The following is a 19,154-nucleotide window of genomic DNA, read 5'->3' on the forward strand; positions in this document are numbered from 1 at the left end:
AGGAAAAACCACTTTACCTACAGAGAACAAAGATAGAAATTAAATCTATCTTCTCAGAAACCATGCAGGCAAGGAGAGAGTGAAAATATTTAAAGTGTTGAGAGAAAAGAAAAACCCAACCTAGAATTCTGTACCCTGGGAAGTTATCCATCAAAGGAAAAGCAAATTAGGAACTTCTGAGACAGTGAACACGGAGAGATGCTAGAAGAGTGATGCTCTCAGAGAGAGATGGAAGCTCCGTGCCATTTCCCTTGCCTGATGCATCTATCCCATCTGGCTGGTCCTGAGTCATATCCATTGTAATAAACAGCACAAGGTGAGTGGTGCTCTTGAGAACCTTCTGTGATTACTACTCACACCTTTTCCAGGGACACTTTCTTAAAAGGACCAACAAGCATCCAGTTTACTCAGATATAATCCCAGATTCATGGAGTTGCTGCTGACCAGATTACACCTGTATCACTAAGACTGGAGTTTCCAGACAAAAAGACAAGAAGGCACAGTAGAAGGAACTGAGCTCATCTCTTCTTACATAATCACCAAAATCACAGCTAACTGCTGAACAACCATCAACAAAAACACGCTGGAAGCTACAAAAAGATACCCTACATCCAAAGACAAAGAAGAAGCCACAAGGAGCTGGTACAAGGGGCACAATCACAATAAAATCAAATCCCATATCTGCCAGGTGGATGACTAACAAACTGGAAAATAATTATACCACAGGAGGGAGAACCCCACATCAGCATCTACAGCCTGGGTTTCTGGCAATGGGAGAAGAAGCTCCCAGAGAACCTGGTTTTGAAGGCCAGTTTGATCACAGGAATTCCACAGGACTGGGGAAACACAAATTCCACTCTTGGAGGGCACACACAAGGTCTCATGTGCACCAGGACTCAGGGAAAAAAGCAGTGACCTCATAAGAGACTGTGCCAGACCTACCTGCCAATAATGGAGGGTCTCCATTGGAGGCAGGGGTAGCTGTGGCTCACTGCAGGGACAAAGACACTGGCAGCAGTAGTTCTGGGGAGTACTCATCAGTGTGAGCCTTCCTGGAGGCCACCAATTTCTCACCAAGACCTGGCCCCACCCAACAACCTGAAGCTTCCATTACTGGGATGCCATGGCCAAACAACCAACAAGGTGGGACACAGCCCCACCCATAAGCAGACAGGCTACTTAAAGTCTTCCTGACCACACAGCTGCTCACTAAACACACAGCATGACCCAGCCCTGCCCAACAGAGGGACAAGACCCAGCTCCACACCCCAGTGGGCAGTAACCAGTCCCTCCCACCAGAAAGCCTGCACAAGCCTCTTAGACAGCCTCATCCACCAGGGAGCAGGCAGAATAAGGAAGAAGAAATACAACCCTGTAGCCTGCATAATGGACACCGCAATCACAGGAAGTTAGACAAAATGAGACAGCAGAGAAATATATCCCACACTAAGGAACATGATAAAAGCCCAGAAGAACAATTAAATGAAGTGGAGAAAGGCAATCTACCTGAAAAAGAATTCAGAGTAATGATAGTGTAGATGATCCAAGATCTCAGAAAAAGAATGGAGGTACAGATTCAGAAGATACAAGAAATGTTTAATGAAGAGCTAGAAGAACTAAACAACAAACAAACAGAAATGGACAATACAATAACTGAAATGAAAAATACACTAGAAGGGGGCTTCCCTGGTGGCGCAGTGGTTGAGAGTCCGCCTGCCGATGCAGGGGACACGGGTTCGTGCCCCAGTCTGGGAAGATACCACATGCCGCAGAGCGGCTAGGTCCGTGAGCCATGGCCGCTGAGCCTGCATGTCCAGAGCCTGTGCTCCGCAACGGAAGAGGCCACAACAGTGAGAGGCCCGGGTACAGGAAAAAAAAAAAACACTAGAAGGAAGCACCAACAGAATAACTGAGGCAGAAGAAAGAATGAGCGAGCTAGAAGAAAGAATGGTGGAAATCACTGCTGCAGAATAAAATAAAAAATAAAAAGAAATGAGGAAAGATGGTGGAGGAGTTAAGACGTGGAGATCACCTTCCTCCCCACAAATACATCAAAACTACATCTACATGTGGAACAATTCCTATAGAACACATACTGAATGCTGGCAGAAGACCTCAGACTTCCCAAAAGGCAAGAAACTCCCCACATACCTGGGTAGGGCAAAAGAAAAAAGGAAAAGCAAAGACAAAAGAATAGGGATGGGACCTGTACCTCTGGGAGGGAGCTGTGAAGGAGGAAAAGTTTCCACACACTAGGAAGCCCCTTCACTGGTGGGGATTGGGGGGGGTGGAAGTTTCGGAGCCACGGAGGAGAGCAGAGCAACAGGGGTGGAGAGGGCAAAGCGGAGAGATTCCTGCACAGAGGATTGGTGCCGACAGTACTCACCAGCCTGAGAGGCTTGTCGGCTCACACACCGGGGTGGGTGGGGGCTGGGAGCTGAGGCTCGGACTTCAGAGTTAAGATCCCAAGGAGAGAACTAGGGTTGGCTGTGTGAACACAGCCTGAAGGGGGATAGTGCACCACAGCTAGCCGAAGGGAGTATGGGAAAAAATCTGGACCTGCCTAAAAGGCAAGAGACCATTGTTTCAGGGTGCGCAAGGAGAGATGATTCAGAGCACCGCCTAAACAAGCTCCAGAGACAGGTGCGAGCCGCAGCTATCAGCAGGGACACCAGAGACAGGCATGAAATGCTAAGGCTGCTGCTGCAGCCATCAGGAAGCCTGTGTGCAAACACAGGTCACTATCCATACCTCCCCTCCTGGGAGCCTGTGCAGCCCGCCACTGTAGGGTCCCATGATCCAGGGACAATTTCCATGGAAGAACACATGGCATGCCTCACGCTGTTGCAACGTCACACCGGCCTCTGCCACCACAGGCTCTCCCTGCATTCCGTACCACTCCCTCCCCCCAGTCTGAGTGAGTCAGAGCCCCCTAACCAGCCGCTCCTTTAACCCATCCTGTCTGGGTGGAGAAGAGATGCCCTCAGGTAAGCTACACGCAGAGATGGGGCCAAATCCAAAGCTGAACCCCAGGAGCTGTGTGAACAAAGAAGAGAAAGAGAAATTTCTCCCAGCAGCCTCAGGAGCAGCAGATTAAATCTTCACAGTCAACGTGATGTACCCTGTATCTGTGAAATGACAACGAATCATCCCAAAAATGACACAGTGGACTATGGGAGCAACTGTAGACTTGGGGTTTGCTTTCAGTATCTCATTTGTTTCTGGTTTTACGTTTCTCTTAGTTTAGTATTTACAGCTTATTATAACTGGTAGATTTGTTTACTGATTTGGTTGCCCTCTTCCTTTTTACATTTTATATAATTTTTTTCCCTTTTTCTCTTTTTGTGAGTGTGTATGTGTATGCTTCTTTGTGTGATTTTGTCTGTATAGCTTTGCTTTTGCCATTTGTCCTAGGGTTCTGACTGTCCGTTTTGTGTTTTGTTTTGTTTTGTTGCGGTACGTGGGCCTCTCACTGTTGTGGCCTCTCCTGTTGCGGAGCACAAGGCTCTGGACACGCAGGCTCAGCAGCCATGGCTCACGGGCCCAGCTGCTCCGCGGCATGTGGGATCTTGCCAGACCAGGGCACGAACCCATGTCCCCTGCATCGGCAGGTGGACTCTCAACCACTGCACCAACAGGGAAGCCCCATTTTGTTTTTTAGTATACTTTTTAGAGCTTGCTATCATTGGTGGATTTGTTTTTTGGTTTGGTTGCTCTCTTCTTTCTCTCTTTTTTTAAATTACTTTTTATTTTTTAATTTTTTTCTATTTTAATAACTTTATTTTACTTTTTTTTTTTTTCCTTTCATTCTTTTTCTTCTGACCCTTGCGGCTGACAGGGTCTTGGTGCTCTGGCCGGATGTCAGTCCTGAGCCTCTGAGGTGGGAGAGTGGAGTTCAGGACACTGGTCCACCAAAGACCTCCCAGCCCCACGTAACATCAAACAACAAAAGCTCTCCCACAGATCTCCATCTCAACGTTAAGAACCAGTTCCACTCAACGAACAGCAAGCTACACTGCTGGACACCCTATGGCAAACAACTAGCAACACAGGAACACAACCCCACCCATTAGCAGAGAGGCTGCCTAAAATAATAATAAGGTCACGGACACCCCAAAACACACCACCAGATGTGGTCCCGCCCACCAGAAAGACAAGATCCAGCCTCATCCACCAGAACACAGAAACCAGTCCCCTCCACCAGGAAGCCTACACAACCCACTGAACCAACCTTACCCACTGGGGACAGATACCAAAAATAATGGGAACTATGAACCTGCAGCCTGTGAAAGGGAGACCACGAACAATAAGTTGAGCCAAAATGAGAAGGCACAGAAATACAAAGCAGATGAAGGAGCAAGGTAAAAACCCACCAGACAAAACAAATGAAGAGGAAACAGGTAGTCCACCTGAAAAAGAATTCAGAGTAATAATAATAAAGGTGATCCAAAATAATGGAAATAGAATGGAGAAATTACAAGAAATGTTTAACAAGGAACTAGAAGAACTAAAGAGCGAACAAACAAGGAAAAACAACACAATAAATATAATAAAAAAAACTCTGGAAGGAATCAATAGCAGAATAACTGAGGCAGAAGAATGGATAGGTGACCTGGAAGATAAAAGAGTGGAAATAACTACTGCAGAGCAGAATAAAGAGAAAAAACATCAAAAGAATTGAGGACAATCTCAGAGACCTCTGGGACAACATTAAACACACCAACATTTGAATTATACAGGTCCCAGAAGAAGAAGAGAAAAAAAAAGGGGACTGAGAAACTAATAAGAACCTGCTGTATAAAAAATAAAATAAAATTCAAAAATTCCCCCCCAAAAAATTAAATACGAAGAAAAAATATTAAAAGCAGCAAGGGAAAAGCAACAACATACAAGGGAATCCCCATAAGGTTAACAGCTGATCTTTCAGCAGAAACTCTGCAAGCCAGAAGGGAGTGGCATGGTATAATTAAAATGATGAAAGGGAAGAAGCTACAACCAAGATTACTCTACCCAGCAAGGATCTCATTCAGATTCGAGGGAGAAATTAAAACCTTTACAAACAAGCAAAACCTAAGAGAATTCAGCACCACCAAACCGGCTCTACAACAAATGCTAAAGGAACTTCTCTCAACAGGAAACACAAGAGGAGGAAAAGACTTAAAATAACAAACACAAAACAATTTAAAAAATGGTAATAGGAACATACATATGGATAATTATGCTCCAAATAAAAGACATACACTAGCTGAATGGAAACAAAAACAAGACCCAAACATATGCTGTCTACAAGAACCCACTTCAGACCTACGGACACATACAGACTGAAAGTGAGGGGATGGAAAAAGATATTCCATGTAAATGGAAATCAAAAGAAAGCTAGAGTAACAATTCTCATATCAGACAGACTTTAAAATAAAGACTATTACAAGAGACAAAGAAGGACACTACATAATGATCAAGGGATCAATCCAAGAAGAAGATATAACACTTGTAACTATTTATGCACCCAACATAGGAGCACCTCAATACATAAGGCAAATGCTAACAGCCATAAAAGGGGAAACTGACAGTAACACAATCATAGTAGGGGACTTTAACACCCCACTTTCACCAATGGAAAGATCATACAAAATGAAAATAAATAAGGAAACACAAGCTTTAAATGATACATTAAACAAGATGGACTTAATTGATATTTATAGAACATTCCATCCAAAAACAACAGATTACACTTTCTTCTCAAGTGCTCATCGAACATTCTCCAGGATAGATCACATCTTGGGTCACAAATCAAGCCTCACAAACTTAACAAAATAAAAATAGTATCAAACATCATTTCCAACCACAACGCTGTAAGATTAGAAATCAATTAAACGAAAAAAAAGTATAAAAAAACACAAACAGGGGCTTCCCTAGTGGCGCAGTGGTTGAGAGTCCATCTGCCGATGCAGGGGACACGGGTTCATGCCCCAGTCCGGGAGGATCCCACATGCCGCGAAGCAGCTGGGCCCGTGAGCCATGGACGCTGAGCCTGCGCGTCCGGAGCCTGTGCTCCTCAACGGGAGAGGCCACAACAGTGAGAAGCCCGCGTATAGCAAAAAAAAAAAACAAAAACCCCACAAACACATAGAGGCTAAACAATGCACTGCTAAATAACCAAGAGATCCTAAAGAAATCAAAGAATAAAGAAAAGAATACAAAGTAACAAATGACAATGAAAACATGATGACCCAAAACCTATGGGACACAAAAAAAGCACTTCTGTAGGGAACTTTATAGCAATTCAATCTCACCTCAAGAAACAACAAAAAACTCAAATAAACAATCTAAACTTACACCTAAAGCAATTAGAGTAAGAAGAACAAAAAAAACCCCAAATTTAGCAAAAGGAAAGAAATCATAAAGATCAGATCAGAAATAAATAAAAAAGAAATGAAGTAAACCATAGCAAAGATCAATAAAACTAAAAGCTGGTTCTTTGAGAAGATAAACAAAATTGAAAAACCATTAGCCAGACACATCAAGAAGAAAAGGGAGAAGACTCAAATCAACAGAATTAGAAATGAAAAAGGAGAAGTAACAACTGACACTGAAGAAATACAAAGGATCATGAGAGATTACTACAAGCAACTATATGCCAATAAAATGGACAACCTGGAAGAAACGGACAAATTCTTAGAAAAGCACAACCTTCCGAGACTGAACCAGGAAGAAATAGAAAATATGAACAGATGAATCACAAGCACTGAAATTGAAACTGTGATTAAAAATCTTCCAGCAAATAAAGGCCCAGGAGGGACTTCACTGGTGGAGCAGTGGTTAAGAATCCGCCTGCCAATGCAGGGGACATGGGTTCAAGCCCTGGTCCGGGAATATCCCACATGCCGCAGAGCAGCTAAGCCCGTGCACCACAACAACTGAGTCTGTACTCTAGAGCACATGAGCCACAACTACTGAGCCCACATGCCACAACTACTGGAGCCCACGCACCTAGAGCCTTTGCTCCACAACAAGAGAATCCACTGCAATGAGAAGCCCGCACACCGCAGCACAGAGTAGCCCCTACTCGCCAAAACTAAAGAAAGCCCGCACGCAGCAACGAAGACCAAACACAACCAAAAATAAATAAATAAACAAACAAACTAACTAAAGGCCGAGGACCAGATGGCTTCACAGACGAATTCTACCAAACATTTAGAGAAGAGCTAACATCTATCCTTCTCAAACTCTTCCAAAATACAGCAGAGGGAGTAACACTCCCAAACTCATTCTACAAGGCAACCATCACCCTGATACCAAAACCAGACAAGGATGACACAAAAAAAGAAAACTACAGGCCAAAATCACTGATGAACATAGATGCAAAAATCCTTAACAAAATACTAGCAAACAGTTTGTCCTATAGTTTCTTAACTATAAATGAAAAATGGATCTTGAAAATTACACATATTGGTTTTTTCACTTGATATGTCTGATTTTTGCTCCTCCAAAAAAAAAAAAATACTAGCAAACAGAATTCAACAGCACATTAAAAGAATCATACACCAAGGGCTTCCCTGGTGGTGCAGTGGTTGAGAATCTGCCTGCCAATGCAGGGGACACGGGTTTGAGACCTGGTCTGGGAGGATCCCACATGCCGTGGAGCAACTGGGCCCGTGAGCCACAACTACTGAGCCTGTGAGTCTGGAGTGTGTGCTCCTCAACAAGAGAGGCTTTGACAGTGAGAGGCCCGCACACCGTGATGAAGAGTGGCACCCACTTCCCACAACTAGAGAAAGCCCTTGCACAAAAATGAAGACCCAACACAGCCAAAAATTAATTAATTAATTTAAAAAAAAAAGAATCATACACCATGATCAAGTAGGTTTTATCCCCGGAAGGCAAGGATTCTTCAATATACACAAATCAATCAGTGTAATAGACCATATTAACAAATTCAGGGAGAACAACCATATGATCATCTTAATAGATGCAGAAAAAGTTTTCAACAAAATTCAGCACCCATTTATGATAAAAACCCTCCAGAATGTAGGCACAGAGGGAACTTACCTCAACATAATAAAGGCCATATATGACAAACCCACAGCCAACATTGTTCTCAATGGTGAAAAACTGAAACCATTTCCACTAAGATCAGGAACCAGACAAGACTGCCCACTCTCACCACTATTATTCAACATAGTTTTGAAAGTTTTAGCCACAGCAATCAGAGAAGAAAAAGAAATAAAAGGAATCCAAATCGGAAAAGAAGAAGTAAAACTGTCACTGTTTGCAGATGACGCAATACTATACATAGAGATGGTGAGATATATCATGCTCTTGGATTGGAAGAATCAATATTGTGAAAATGACTATTCTACCCAAAGCAATCTACAGATTCAATGCAATGCCTATCAAATTACCAATGGCATTTTTCACAGAACTAGAACAAAAAATCTTAAAATTTGTATGGACACACAGAAGACCCTGAATAGCCAAAGCAATCTTGAGGAAGAAAAGTGGAGCTGGAGGAATCAGACTCCCAGACGTCAGACTATACTACAAACCTACAGTAATCAAGACAGTATGGTACTGGCACAAAAACAGAAATATAGATCAATGGAACAGGATAGAAAGCTCAGAGATAAACCCACGCACATATGGTCACCTTATTTTTGATAAAGGAGGCAAGAATATATAATGGAGAAAAGACAGCCTCTTCAATAAGTGGTGCTGGGAAAACTGGACAGCTACATGTAAAAGAATGAAATTAGAACACTTCCTAACACCATACACAAAAATAAACTCAAAATGGATTAAAAACCTAAACGTAAGACCAGATACTATAAAACTCTTAGAGGAAAACATAGGAAAAACACTCTGACGTAAACCACAGCAAGATCTTTTTGACTCACCTCCTAGAGTAATGAAAATAAAATCAAAAATAAGCAAATGGGGGTTCCCTAGTGGCGCAGTTGTTGAGAGTCCGCCTGCCAATGCAGGGGACACGGGTTCATGCCCCAGTCTGGGAGGATCCCACATGTCGCAGAGCGGCTGGGCCCGTGAGCCATGGCTGCTGAGCCTGCGCGTCCGGAGCCTGTGCTCCGCAACGGGAGAGGCCACAGCAGTGAGAGGCCCGCGTACCACAAAAAAAAAAAAAAAGGGACCTAATTAAACTTAAAAGCTTCTGCACAGCAAAGGAAACCATAAACAAGACGAAAAGACAACCCTCAGAATGGGAGAAAATATTTGCAAATGAAGCAACTGACAAAGGATTAATCCCAAAATATACAAGCAGCTCATGCACCTCAATATCAAAACAACAAATAACCCAATCCAAAAATGGGCAGAAGACCTAAATAGACATTTCTCCAAAGAAGACATACAGATGGCCAAGAGGCACATGAAAAGATAATCAACATCACTAATCATTAGAGAAATGCAAATCAAAACTACAATGAGGTATCACCTCATACCAGTGAAAACGGCCATCATCAAAAAATCTACAAACAATAAATGCTGGAGAGGGTGTAGAGAAAAGGGAACCCTCTTGAACTGTTGGTGAGAATGTAAATTGATACAGCCACTATGGAGAACAGTATGGAGCTTCCTTAAAAAACTAAAAACAGAACTACCATATGACCCAACAATCCCCCTACTGGGCATATACCCCGAGAAAACCATAATTCAAAATGACACATGTACCCCAATGTTCACTGCAGCACTATTTACAACAGCCAAGACATGAAAACAACCTAAATGTCCAATGACAAATGAGTGGATAAAGAAGATGTGGTACATATATGCAATGGAATATTACTCAACCATAAAAAGGAACAAAATTGGGTCATTTGTAGAGATGTGGATGGACCTAGAGTCTGTCATACAGAGTGAAGTAAGTCAGAGAAAAAAAAATATCATATATTAATGCATAAATGTGGAAAATAGAAAAATGCTACAGAGGAACCTATTTCCAGGGCAGGAATAGTGACGCAGACGTAGAGAACGAACATGTGGATGTGGCGGGGGTGGGGGGGAGGGTGGGATGAACTGGGAGATTAGGATTGACATATATACACTACAATGTGTAAAACAGATAGCTAGTGGGAACCTGATGTATAGCACAGGGAACTAAGCTTGGTGCTCTGTGATGACCTAGATGGGTGGGATGGGGAGGTGGGGGGTGGGAGGGAGGTCCAAGAGGGAGGGAATATATGTGTACATATAGTTGATTCACTTCGTTGTACAGCAGAAACTAACACAACATTGTAAAGCAATTATACTCCAATTTAAAAAATAAAAGAGGGGACTCACTACAGATCCTATGGACATTAAAAAGGTAATAAAGGAATAATATGAACAACTCAATGCCCACATATTTGAAAACCTAGATAAAATGGACCAATTCCTTGAAACATACACTTTGCCAAAACTCATACAAGAAACAATTTGAAAAGGCCTGTATTTATTAAAGAAATTGAACTAGTAATTAATAACCTTCCAAAACAGAAAGCATCAGGCTGATACGGGTGCACTAGTGAGTTCTACCACACATTGAAGGGAAAAATTAAACCAATTCCCTACAATCTTTTTCAGAGGACAGAAGCAGAGGGAATACTACCTAACTCATTCTATGAGGCTAACATTACTGTGATATCAAAACCAGACAGACATTACAAGAACAGAAAACTACAGATCAATATCTCTCATGAGCCGAGATGCAAAAAACCTCAACAGAATATTAGTAAATTGAATCCAACAATGTATAAAATGTATTATAAACCACAACCAACTGGAATATATCCCAGGTATGCAACACTAGCTCAACACACAAAAATCAATTAATGTAATCCACCCATCAACAGGCTGAGAAAAAAAATTGCATGATCTTATCAATAAATGCAGGAAAAGCATTTGGGAAATCCCAGCACCCATTCAGAATAAAAATTCTCAGTAAACTGAAAATAGAGGGGAACTTCCTCAACGAAATAAAATCTACAAAAAACCCTATAGCTAACATAATATTTAGTGGTGAGAAATGCCAAGCTTTCCCACTGAGATCAGGTACAAGGCAAGAATGTCCTCTCTCAGCACTCCTTACCAATACTGTCGGACTTCCCTGGTAGCGCAGTGGTTGAGAATCCACCTGCCAATGCAGGGGACATAGGTTCGAGCCCTGGTCCAGGAAGATCCCACATGCCGCGGAGCAACTAAGCCCATGCGCCACAACTACTGAGCCTGCACTCTAGAGCCCGCGAGCCACAACTACTGAGACCACATTCCACAACTACTGAAGCCCGTGCACCTAGAGCCCGTGCTCCACAACAAGAGAAGCCACCGCAATGAGAAGCCCGCATATCACAAGGAAGAGTAACCCCCTCTCGCCGCAACTAGAGAAAGCCTGCGCGCAGCAACGAAGACCCAACACAGCCAAAAATTAATTAATTAATTAATTAACTAACAACAACAAAAAAATCGCACTGTGCTGAAAGTTCTAGCTAATGCAATAATAGAAGAAAAGGAAATAAATGGTATAAAGATTGGGAAGAAAGAAATAAAACTGTATTTGTTCACAAATGACATGATAGTCTATTTAGAAAATTCTAAAGAATGGATAAAAATATTCCTGGAAGTAATAAGTGATTATAGCAAGGTTGTAGAATACCGGGTTAATATACAAAAGTCAACTGATTTCCTATATACCAGCAAGAAACAAGTGAAATTTGAAATTTAAAATACAACCCATTTAAATTATAAAGCAAAAAAAAAACCACTTCGGCATAAATCTAAGAAAATATTTATAAGATTTATATGAGGAAAACTACAAAACTCTGATGATAGAAATCATAGAACTAAATAAATGGAGAGATTATCCATGTTCTTTGACAAGAAGACATATTGTCAAGATGTCAGTTCTTCCCAACTTAATCTATAAATTCAAAGCAATCCCAATCAAAATCCCAGCAAGTTATTTTGCAGATATTGACAAACTGATTCTACAGTTTATACAGGGAGGCAAAAGACACAGAAGAACTAACACAATATTTAAGGAGAAGAACAAAGTTAGAGGACTGATTACCCAATGTCAAAACTTACTTTAAAGCCATAATAAGCAAAACAGTGTGATATTGACAAAAGAAACAATTCAACCGTCCATCAACATAGCACATTCATACAGAAAAAAACACATGATGAAGTAAAGCTGTACACATCAACATGAATGAATTTTAAAACATAAAGATATAAAAATGAGCAAAATAAAATCGCAGAATATAAAAATGGCACATTATATGTCAATATAAAAAACAGGACAAAATAAGCAAAATACTGTTTAAATATACATTCACAGGTGGTAAAACTATAAATAAATGCAAGGAGTGATTATCACAGAATTCAGCATAATGGACTTCCTTGACAGTCCCATGGTTAAGAATCAGCCTTCCAATGCAGGGGATGCGGGTTCGATCCTTGGTCAGGGAACGAAGATCCCACATGCTGCGGGGCTACTAAGCCCGCATGCTCTAGAGTCCACGCACCGCAACTACAGAGAAGCCCACGCACTGCAACGAAAGATCCCGTGTGCCACAACTAAGACCCCACACAGCCAAATAAATAAATAAATAAGAATTCACATAATGACTGTTATCTGGAGGGAGGGCCTTAAGAGGTACTATAAATTTCTATTGACCTGGATGGCAAGTACATGGATGGGTGCTTGAATTACTATTATTTTTTCAACTATACAAATACTTCATATGTGGGGACTTCCCTGGTGGCACAGTGATTAAGAATCCGCCTGCCAATACAGGGGACACGGGTTTGATCCCTGGTCTGGGAAGATCCCACATGCCACGGAGCAACTAACCCCATGTGCCACAACTACTGAGCCTGCACTCTAGAGCCCACTTGCCACAACTACTGAAGCCCGTGTGCCTAGAGCCAGTGCTCCACAACAAGAGAACCCACTGCAATGAGAAGCCCGTGCACCACAACAAAGAGTAGCCCCTGCTCGCTGCAACTAGAGAAAGCCCACACCCACAGCAACGCAGATCCAATGCAGCCAAAAATAAATAATAAATTTTTTAAAAAATAAATTGATTAATAAAAAAATATTTCACATGCACTTCTTTGTATGTATAATATATTTAGTAATTTTTAAAAACTTAAACCCCTCCAGATTGGCATAATGCCAACTTTACAGATAAGGAAAGAAAATTACATAAATTGTCCAAAGTTAATACCATAGCTATAAGTTGCTGAATTGAAACTTGAAATCATGTTTGCCAAATTTCAAAAGCTATGCTCTTTCCTCTATATTACATAACTTCTGCTCTATCTACTGGATACTAATACTTATACAACTACTAAGTGCTGGAATTGTGACTTAGGTGAGAAAAACACCATTAATCTTTGCTAATAGGGCTTCCCTGGTGGCACAGTGGTTGAGAGTCTGCCTGCCAATGCAGTGGACATGGGTTCGTGCCCCGGTCCGGGAAGATCCCACATGGCGCGGAGCGGCTGGGCCCGTGAGCCATGGCCGCTGAGCCTGCGCGTCCGGAGCCTGTGCTCCGCGGCAGGAGAGGCCACAGCAGTGAGAGGTCCGCGTACCGCAAAAAAAAAAAAAAATCTTTGCTAATAAAAAATATGCAGAACCGGTGCTATTATCTTCCAGTGTTAATGATGTTCCTCCTGTAACAATTTTTCACACTCGCGGATACCTGGTCATAATTAAAGGTTTAGCTTTTCTCAAGCTAGCTAACCTGCATGAGAATCAAACCAATTAAATGATGCTACATTTCATTAGCATCTAGCACTAAAAAAATGGTCTACTGATGCCAAGATTTTCAGTTTCTTCTCTTATACATAAGCCCTGCTAAAATGAAGAGGAGAGAACTTAACCTGAGGAATCCTGGAGTTCAAATCCTGAAGCTTCCACTTAAGAACTACTTTGACCTTGAGCAAATTATCAGTACTTTACCTCTTTGAGCCTGTTTTCTATCCCACAAAATTTTTGCCAGAAATAAATGAGATAATGCAGTATAAAAATTTTAGGTCACTGCACTGTATTTCATAGATGTGCAACAAATGCTCATTTCCTTCCTTTATTCTAGGAATGGGAAAGAAAAAACAAATTGAGAAGCAAAAAGATAGCCAGAAAAATAAAGTAGAAGAATCTTTAAGAACAGTTTCTCAGGCAAAAATAAGAACAATTTAGTGGTAATAAAGATTTCCCTCCATTAGCAGCAGTAATAAATATAAACAAAATTCAGCTCTCAAGATTCTATTTCCTGTATAGTCCTTTGATGAAGATGAGAACTTTACAGTTATTAAAAGGTAGCATTCCCTCAGAGTTCCTATAAAGGATTAAGATTAGGTTAAATTAAATTACAGAGTTTCTGATCTGCTATTTATTTTACTATATTGAACCAGTTTTTCAAATTATAAAACAACTCAGCAATATATCATGGTACAGGAAATGTAAACCAAATCTTTTACCTTTTGGATTCAGGAGGCTGTCTCTTCTTTATCATTTCACGGAGTCTTGCAGCTGACTGCAAAATACACAAAACATACACATGTAAAAAAACACTATCTTATAACTACATAGCTTACCTTCTAAAATATTAGGTATCTGCTACTGTTTCCACACTAAACCAAGATCTATATAGCAACTAAAGAACCGTGAGATATGATACCTGTTCTTCTAGTAGACGTGAGGCAAATACACTATCAATAATAAAGACAAGTATATAATACTATCTAATGTACTGACATTCTGATACCTTGGACCAAGTTGCTAACAAGTTTACATCATTAAACATTAAACATTTATCAAATATACTACAAATTTAAAAGTTTAAATTCTACTACAGGCAATTCTACTTTGGTGTTTTCCAGAAAAGTTGCAGGTTATATTTCCACAAATCAAATCAGAATTTCTGTTAACTAAAATCAAAATCAGGGATACTTTTGTCTAAATTATGAATTTTCAACTGTTAGTGACTCAACAATTTAGTCCCTTATATTAATTCACCCTCCCTCCCCTCAAGATGCAAATACACACTGAATATTTAGGAATCTGGTATTCAGAGAAACCAAATAGTTATGTAATAAAGCCAAGGATTTAATGTATTTTGGGGGAAAACATCACACACCCTCCTAAACAGCTATTCTCTCATACATAGAAATTTTACCCCAGTGTGAAGACCTTCAGTGTAAATTATACCTTTAGTAATAATGATTATAAAACATTAGCATACTTCTGGCCACTTATCCTTAAAGTTTCCTATACAAAGCATATTCCCATATATTCTTTTTTTTTTTTTTTTTTTGGCCTTGCCACACTGCATGAGGGATCTTAGTTCCCTGACCAGGGATTGAACCTGCACCCCCTGCAATGGAAGCTCGGAATCTTAACCATGGGACTTCCAGGAAAGTTCCTCGCATCTATTCTTAAAGTTTAAAAAAAAAGCCGTCCTCTCTCTCCTCTACCACACATCCCTTAACCCATCCCTCCCACTTCACCTTTAACCTTTAGTTAAAGCAACCTCTTGGAACATACCCTGTTTCTTTGAATCCAAGACAACTATTCATAAGACACCATTATCTTATGTACTACCAAAAAAGGGGTGAGGGGAAGCTGCCAGTTATAGTTTTAATATGCCAATTTCAAAAAAAAATGTCTTGGAATCAATAAAATATGGTAACCTCTTTCTATTAAGTGAAAATCTTGCTCCTAGCTTTACCCTCCCTCATTTGACACTATGAAACCTGATACTATGGTATTTTATCAACCTACTGGCAAGAGGAATAGTATCTCAGTTTTAATTAGAAACTCCACACAAACCTCAGACAACTGAAGAGAAGCAAAAAAGTTTGCATTTTCTGATATGTTCTTCAGTCTCTTCTTTTCGTATGGTGACAATCCTGAAAAATCATCCTATGAAATTACACCAAAAAGATTGTTACTTTATATAATCCATAGCAAAAGTGCCTCGCAAAACTAGTTGTTGCATTCTCCACATGTATATTTTCCTTCAAATTGCACCTACTCTAATTATTTTATGTTATCTTACCAAACAGGACATAATCTTTGCTGCATTGAATATTGAGATAAAGAGTCTGAGTTTGGGATAATCACAGAATATATGTATGGCTTCCCAATTAAATAACAAGTGATCTGATGTCAGAAGTCAGGTAGTGTAACCTAATAGCACATTACTTCCTACTGGCCGTTAATTGTACTATTTCTCAAAGTTATCTTTTTATTAAACAAAACAAGAAAAAACTCAATAACAGAAATTTTAAAATTCATTGAAATGGTTAAAGAAATTCAGAAAAGAGAACAAAGAAAGAGAAACACATGGGCAAAAAAGACAACTTTGAACTAGAAAATCTTGGAGGTCCAATATCCAACTAATAGTTGTAGGGGGAAAAAAGGAGCAGAGAAAATGGAGAGAAAATCATTAGAGAAATAATACAAGAAATTTTCTCAAAACTGAAGAAATGAGTTACCAGATTAAAAGGGCCTGACATGTATGCAACACAATGAATGAAAAAAGACTCAAGCCTAGGCACATCATCACAAAATTTCTCAGTTCCTGAGATGGGTGAGTTAAGAGAAGATCCCAAAAGCTTGCAGAGGGAAAAATAGACCACAAAGAACCAAGAATCAGAATGATACTAACTTCTCAATATTGAGGAAGCTAGAAAACAATGGAAGAATGTGTTAAAAATGATAAGGAAAAATTAAATTATTTTCAACTTACAATTCTAAATCCAGTTAAGCCAGCAATCAAATAAAAAGCATAAAGACTTTTTCAGACATGCAAACTATCTTTCATACACCTGTTTTCAGGAAGTTACTATAAGCTGCACTTCATCAAAATGAGATAATAAACCAAGAAAAAGACAGGATCCAGGCTACAGAAGCTCCAACACAGGACAGATAAAAGATAAAAGAAATTTAAAGGAAAGCAGTAAAAAGAAGGCCAAGAAAGAGTAAAACAGTCCAGAAAGAAGTAGGAAGATGGAGGGCCCCAGAAAATATTTCATGAATAAAATATATATATATACATATGAAGCCATTAGAATTATGTGATTTACATTGAGAGAAATTTTGCAACTCAGGTAAAGCTTGGACTATACGTAGTAAGGATCTGGGAAGGGAAAACATGGGGTGGGGGGAGAAGGGGACAGCACACATGTTTAAACTTCACTTTCCATAGTAAGTCAATAGATAATGTGGGGGAGAAAAGCTAAAATGGCTTAAAGTGCAATTTGTCTGTTGAGCAGCAACCACAAATAGAGAGGTATGTGACAGAAAATTGTTGGCTGTTTTGATTTGTTCCTGTGTATACATGTGTGTACATATGGAATTACCTCTATGTAAGATACATATACACACACACGTGGAATTATATGATGTAAACACATATGTACATGCATCAATTTGACCAAAATAAAGATTTTTCTCACACACACATAAAATAACTGTGGCAGCAAAGGTTATTTTGACATTGCCTTTAAAATTGCTTCTCAGACAAAAACATCACCACCATCATCATCAAGAACTTCCTAAGAATCTATTTCAAAATGGTGCATTTGGAGATCAAAGAAACAAATTTAAATGATTCTACTTACCACAGGAAAAATTAAGAAAATTAACAAAAATCATCAGACATTTTTTTGAGGTATGTGTAATTCAAACTATTCTCACCCATTACGCACCCCTCAAAAACTTGCAACATCAAACACTGAGCAAAGAAGATCAGACAAAGTGGGCTGTCAAAGTAAATATATTATAGAAAATAGATATCTTTTTAATTCCATTATCTTGACACTTGAGAAGTTACTGCATCTATAAAACAGGAAAAGAAATGCTATCTTTAAAAAAACGAAAGAAGGAAAATAACTTGAATTAAAAATATGCTTGGGGGCTTCCCTGGTGGCGCAGTGGTTGAGAGTCCGCCTGCCGATGCAGGGGACACGGGTTCGTGCCTCGGTCCAGGAAGATCCCACATGCCGTGGAGTGGCTGGCCCCGTGAGCCATGGCCGCTAAGCCTGTGCATCCAGAGCCTGTGCTCCGCAATGGGAGAGGCCACAACAGTGAGAGGCCCGCGTACCACAAATGCTTCATGCCAAAAATTTACAAACTGTATGAAAACAAATACAACATTCCCCAAATGACAAAACTGTAGAGATGGAAAACAAATTAGTGGTTGCCAGGGGTTAAGGATGGTGAGAGGGAAGGCAGTGGGCATAACTATAAAGGGGTAGCCTAACAGAGATCTTTGTAGAGATGGAGTATTTCTGTATCGTGATTGTGGTAGTGGCTACATGAATCTATACATGTGATAAAATGATACAGAACTATACACACACCTTATATCAATATGAATTTCCTGGTTTTGATATTGCAATGTAGTTATTTAAGATGTACTCATTGGGGGAGTTCCCTGATGGCCAAGTGGTTAGGACTCTGCACTCTCACTGCCAAGGGCCCGGTTCAATCAAAAAACAAACAAGATGTCCTCATTGGGAAAAACTGGGTGAAGAATACATGAGTCCTCTCTGTACTACTTTTGCAAATTGCTATGAATCTGTAATCACTCTGAAATAAAATTTTTTAAAAATATACATTTCTCAGCTAACATCATACTTAATGGTGAAAAACTGAAAGGTTTTCCCCTAAACTTCGGAACAAGATAAATATGTCTGCTCTCGCCACTTCTGTTAAACATTGTACTGGAAGTTCTAGCAAGGACAATTAGACAAAAAAGGAAATAAAAGACATCCAGATTGGAAAGGAAGAAATATAACTATCTTTATTGCCAATGACATAATCTTATACGTAGAAAATCCTAAAGAATCCACACAAAAAAATTAGAATAAATGACTTCAGCAAAGTTGTAAGATACAAGATCAACATACAAAAATAAGTTGTATTTCTATAATTATCAATGAACAGTCAGAAAATGAAATTAAGGAAACAATACCATTCATAATAGCATCAAAAAGAAAAATATACTTTGACACAAATTTAACCAAAGAAGTGCAAGGCTTGTACACAGAAAATTACAAAATATTGAAGGAAATTAAAGAAAATCTAAGTAAATGGAAAGACATCTCATGTTCATAGATTGAAAAACTTAATATTGTTAAAATGGCAATAC

The 19,154-nt window shown here is 39.8% G+C and overlaps 1 protein-coding gene across 13 annotated transcripts in view; it reads right to left on the minus strand.

Annotated features, from left to right (window-relative positions):
• Nucleotides 1-19,154, minus strand: part of WDR76 (WD repeat domain 76) — a 64,382-nt gene that overhangs the window by 32,605 nt on the left and 12,623 nt on the right. For all 13 annotated transcript variants that reach the window (XM_060294355.1, XM_060294351.1, XM_060294354.1 and 10 more), the window contains 2 exons: nt 15,827-15,919; nt 14,476-14,531 (listed from right to left, as the gene is read on the minus strand). In XM_060294355.1, coding sequence (XP_060150338.1) covers nt 14,476-14,531; nt 15,827-15,919 — 149 coding nt within the window. The remainder of the gene's footprint in view (nt 1-14,475; nt 14,532-15,826; nt 15,920-19,154) is intronic.

Source organism: Globicephala melas, chromosome 2 (assembly GCF_963455315.2).
Source record: "Globicephala melas chromosome 2, mGloMel1.2, whole genome shotgun sequence".
Taxonomy (NCBI): domain Eukaryota; kingdom Metazoa; phylum Chordata; class Mammalia; order Artiodactyla; family Delphinidae; genus Globicephala; species Globicephala melas.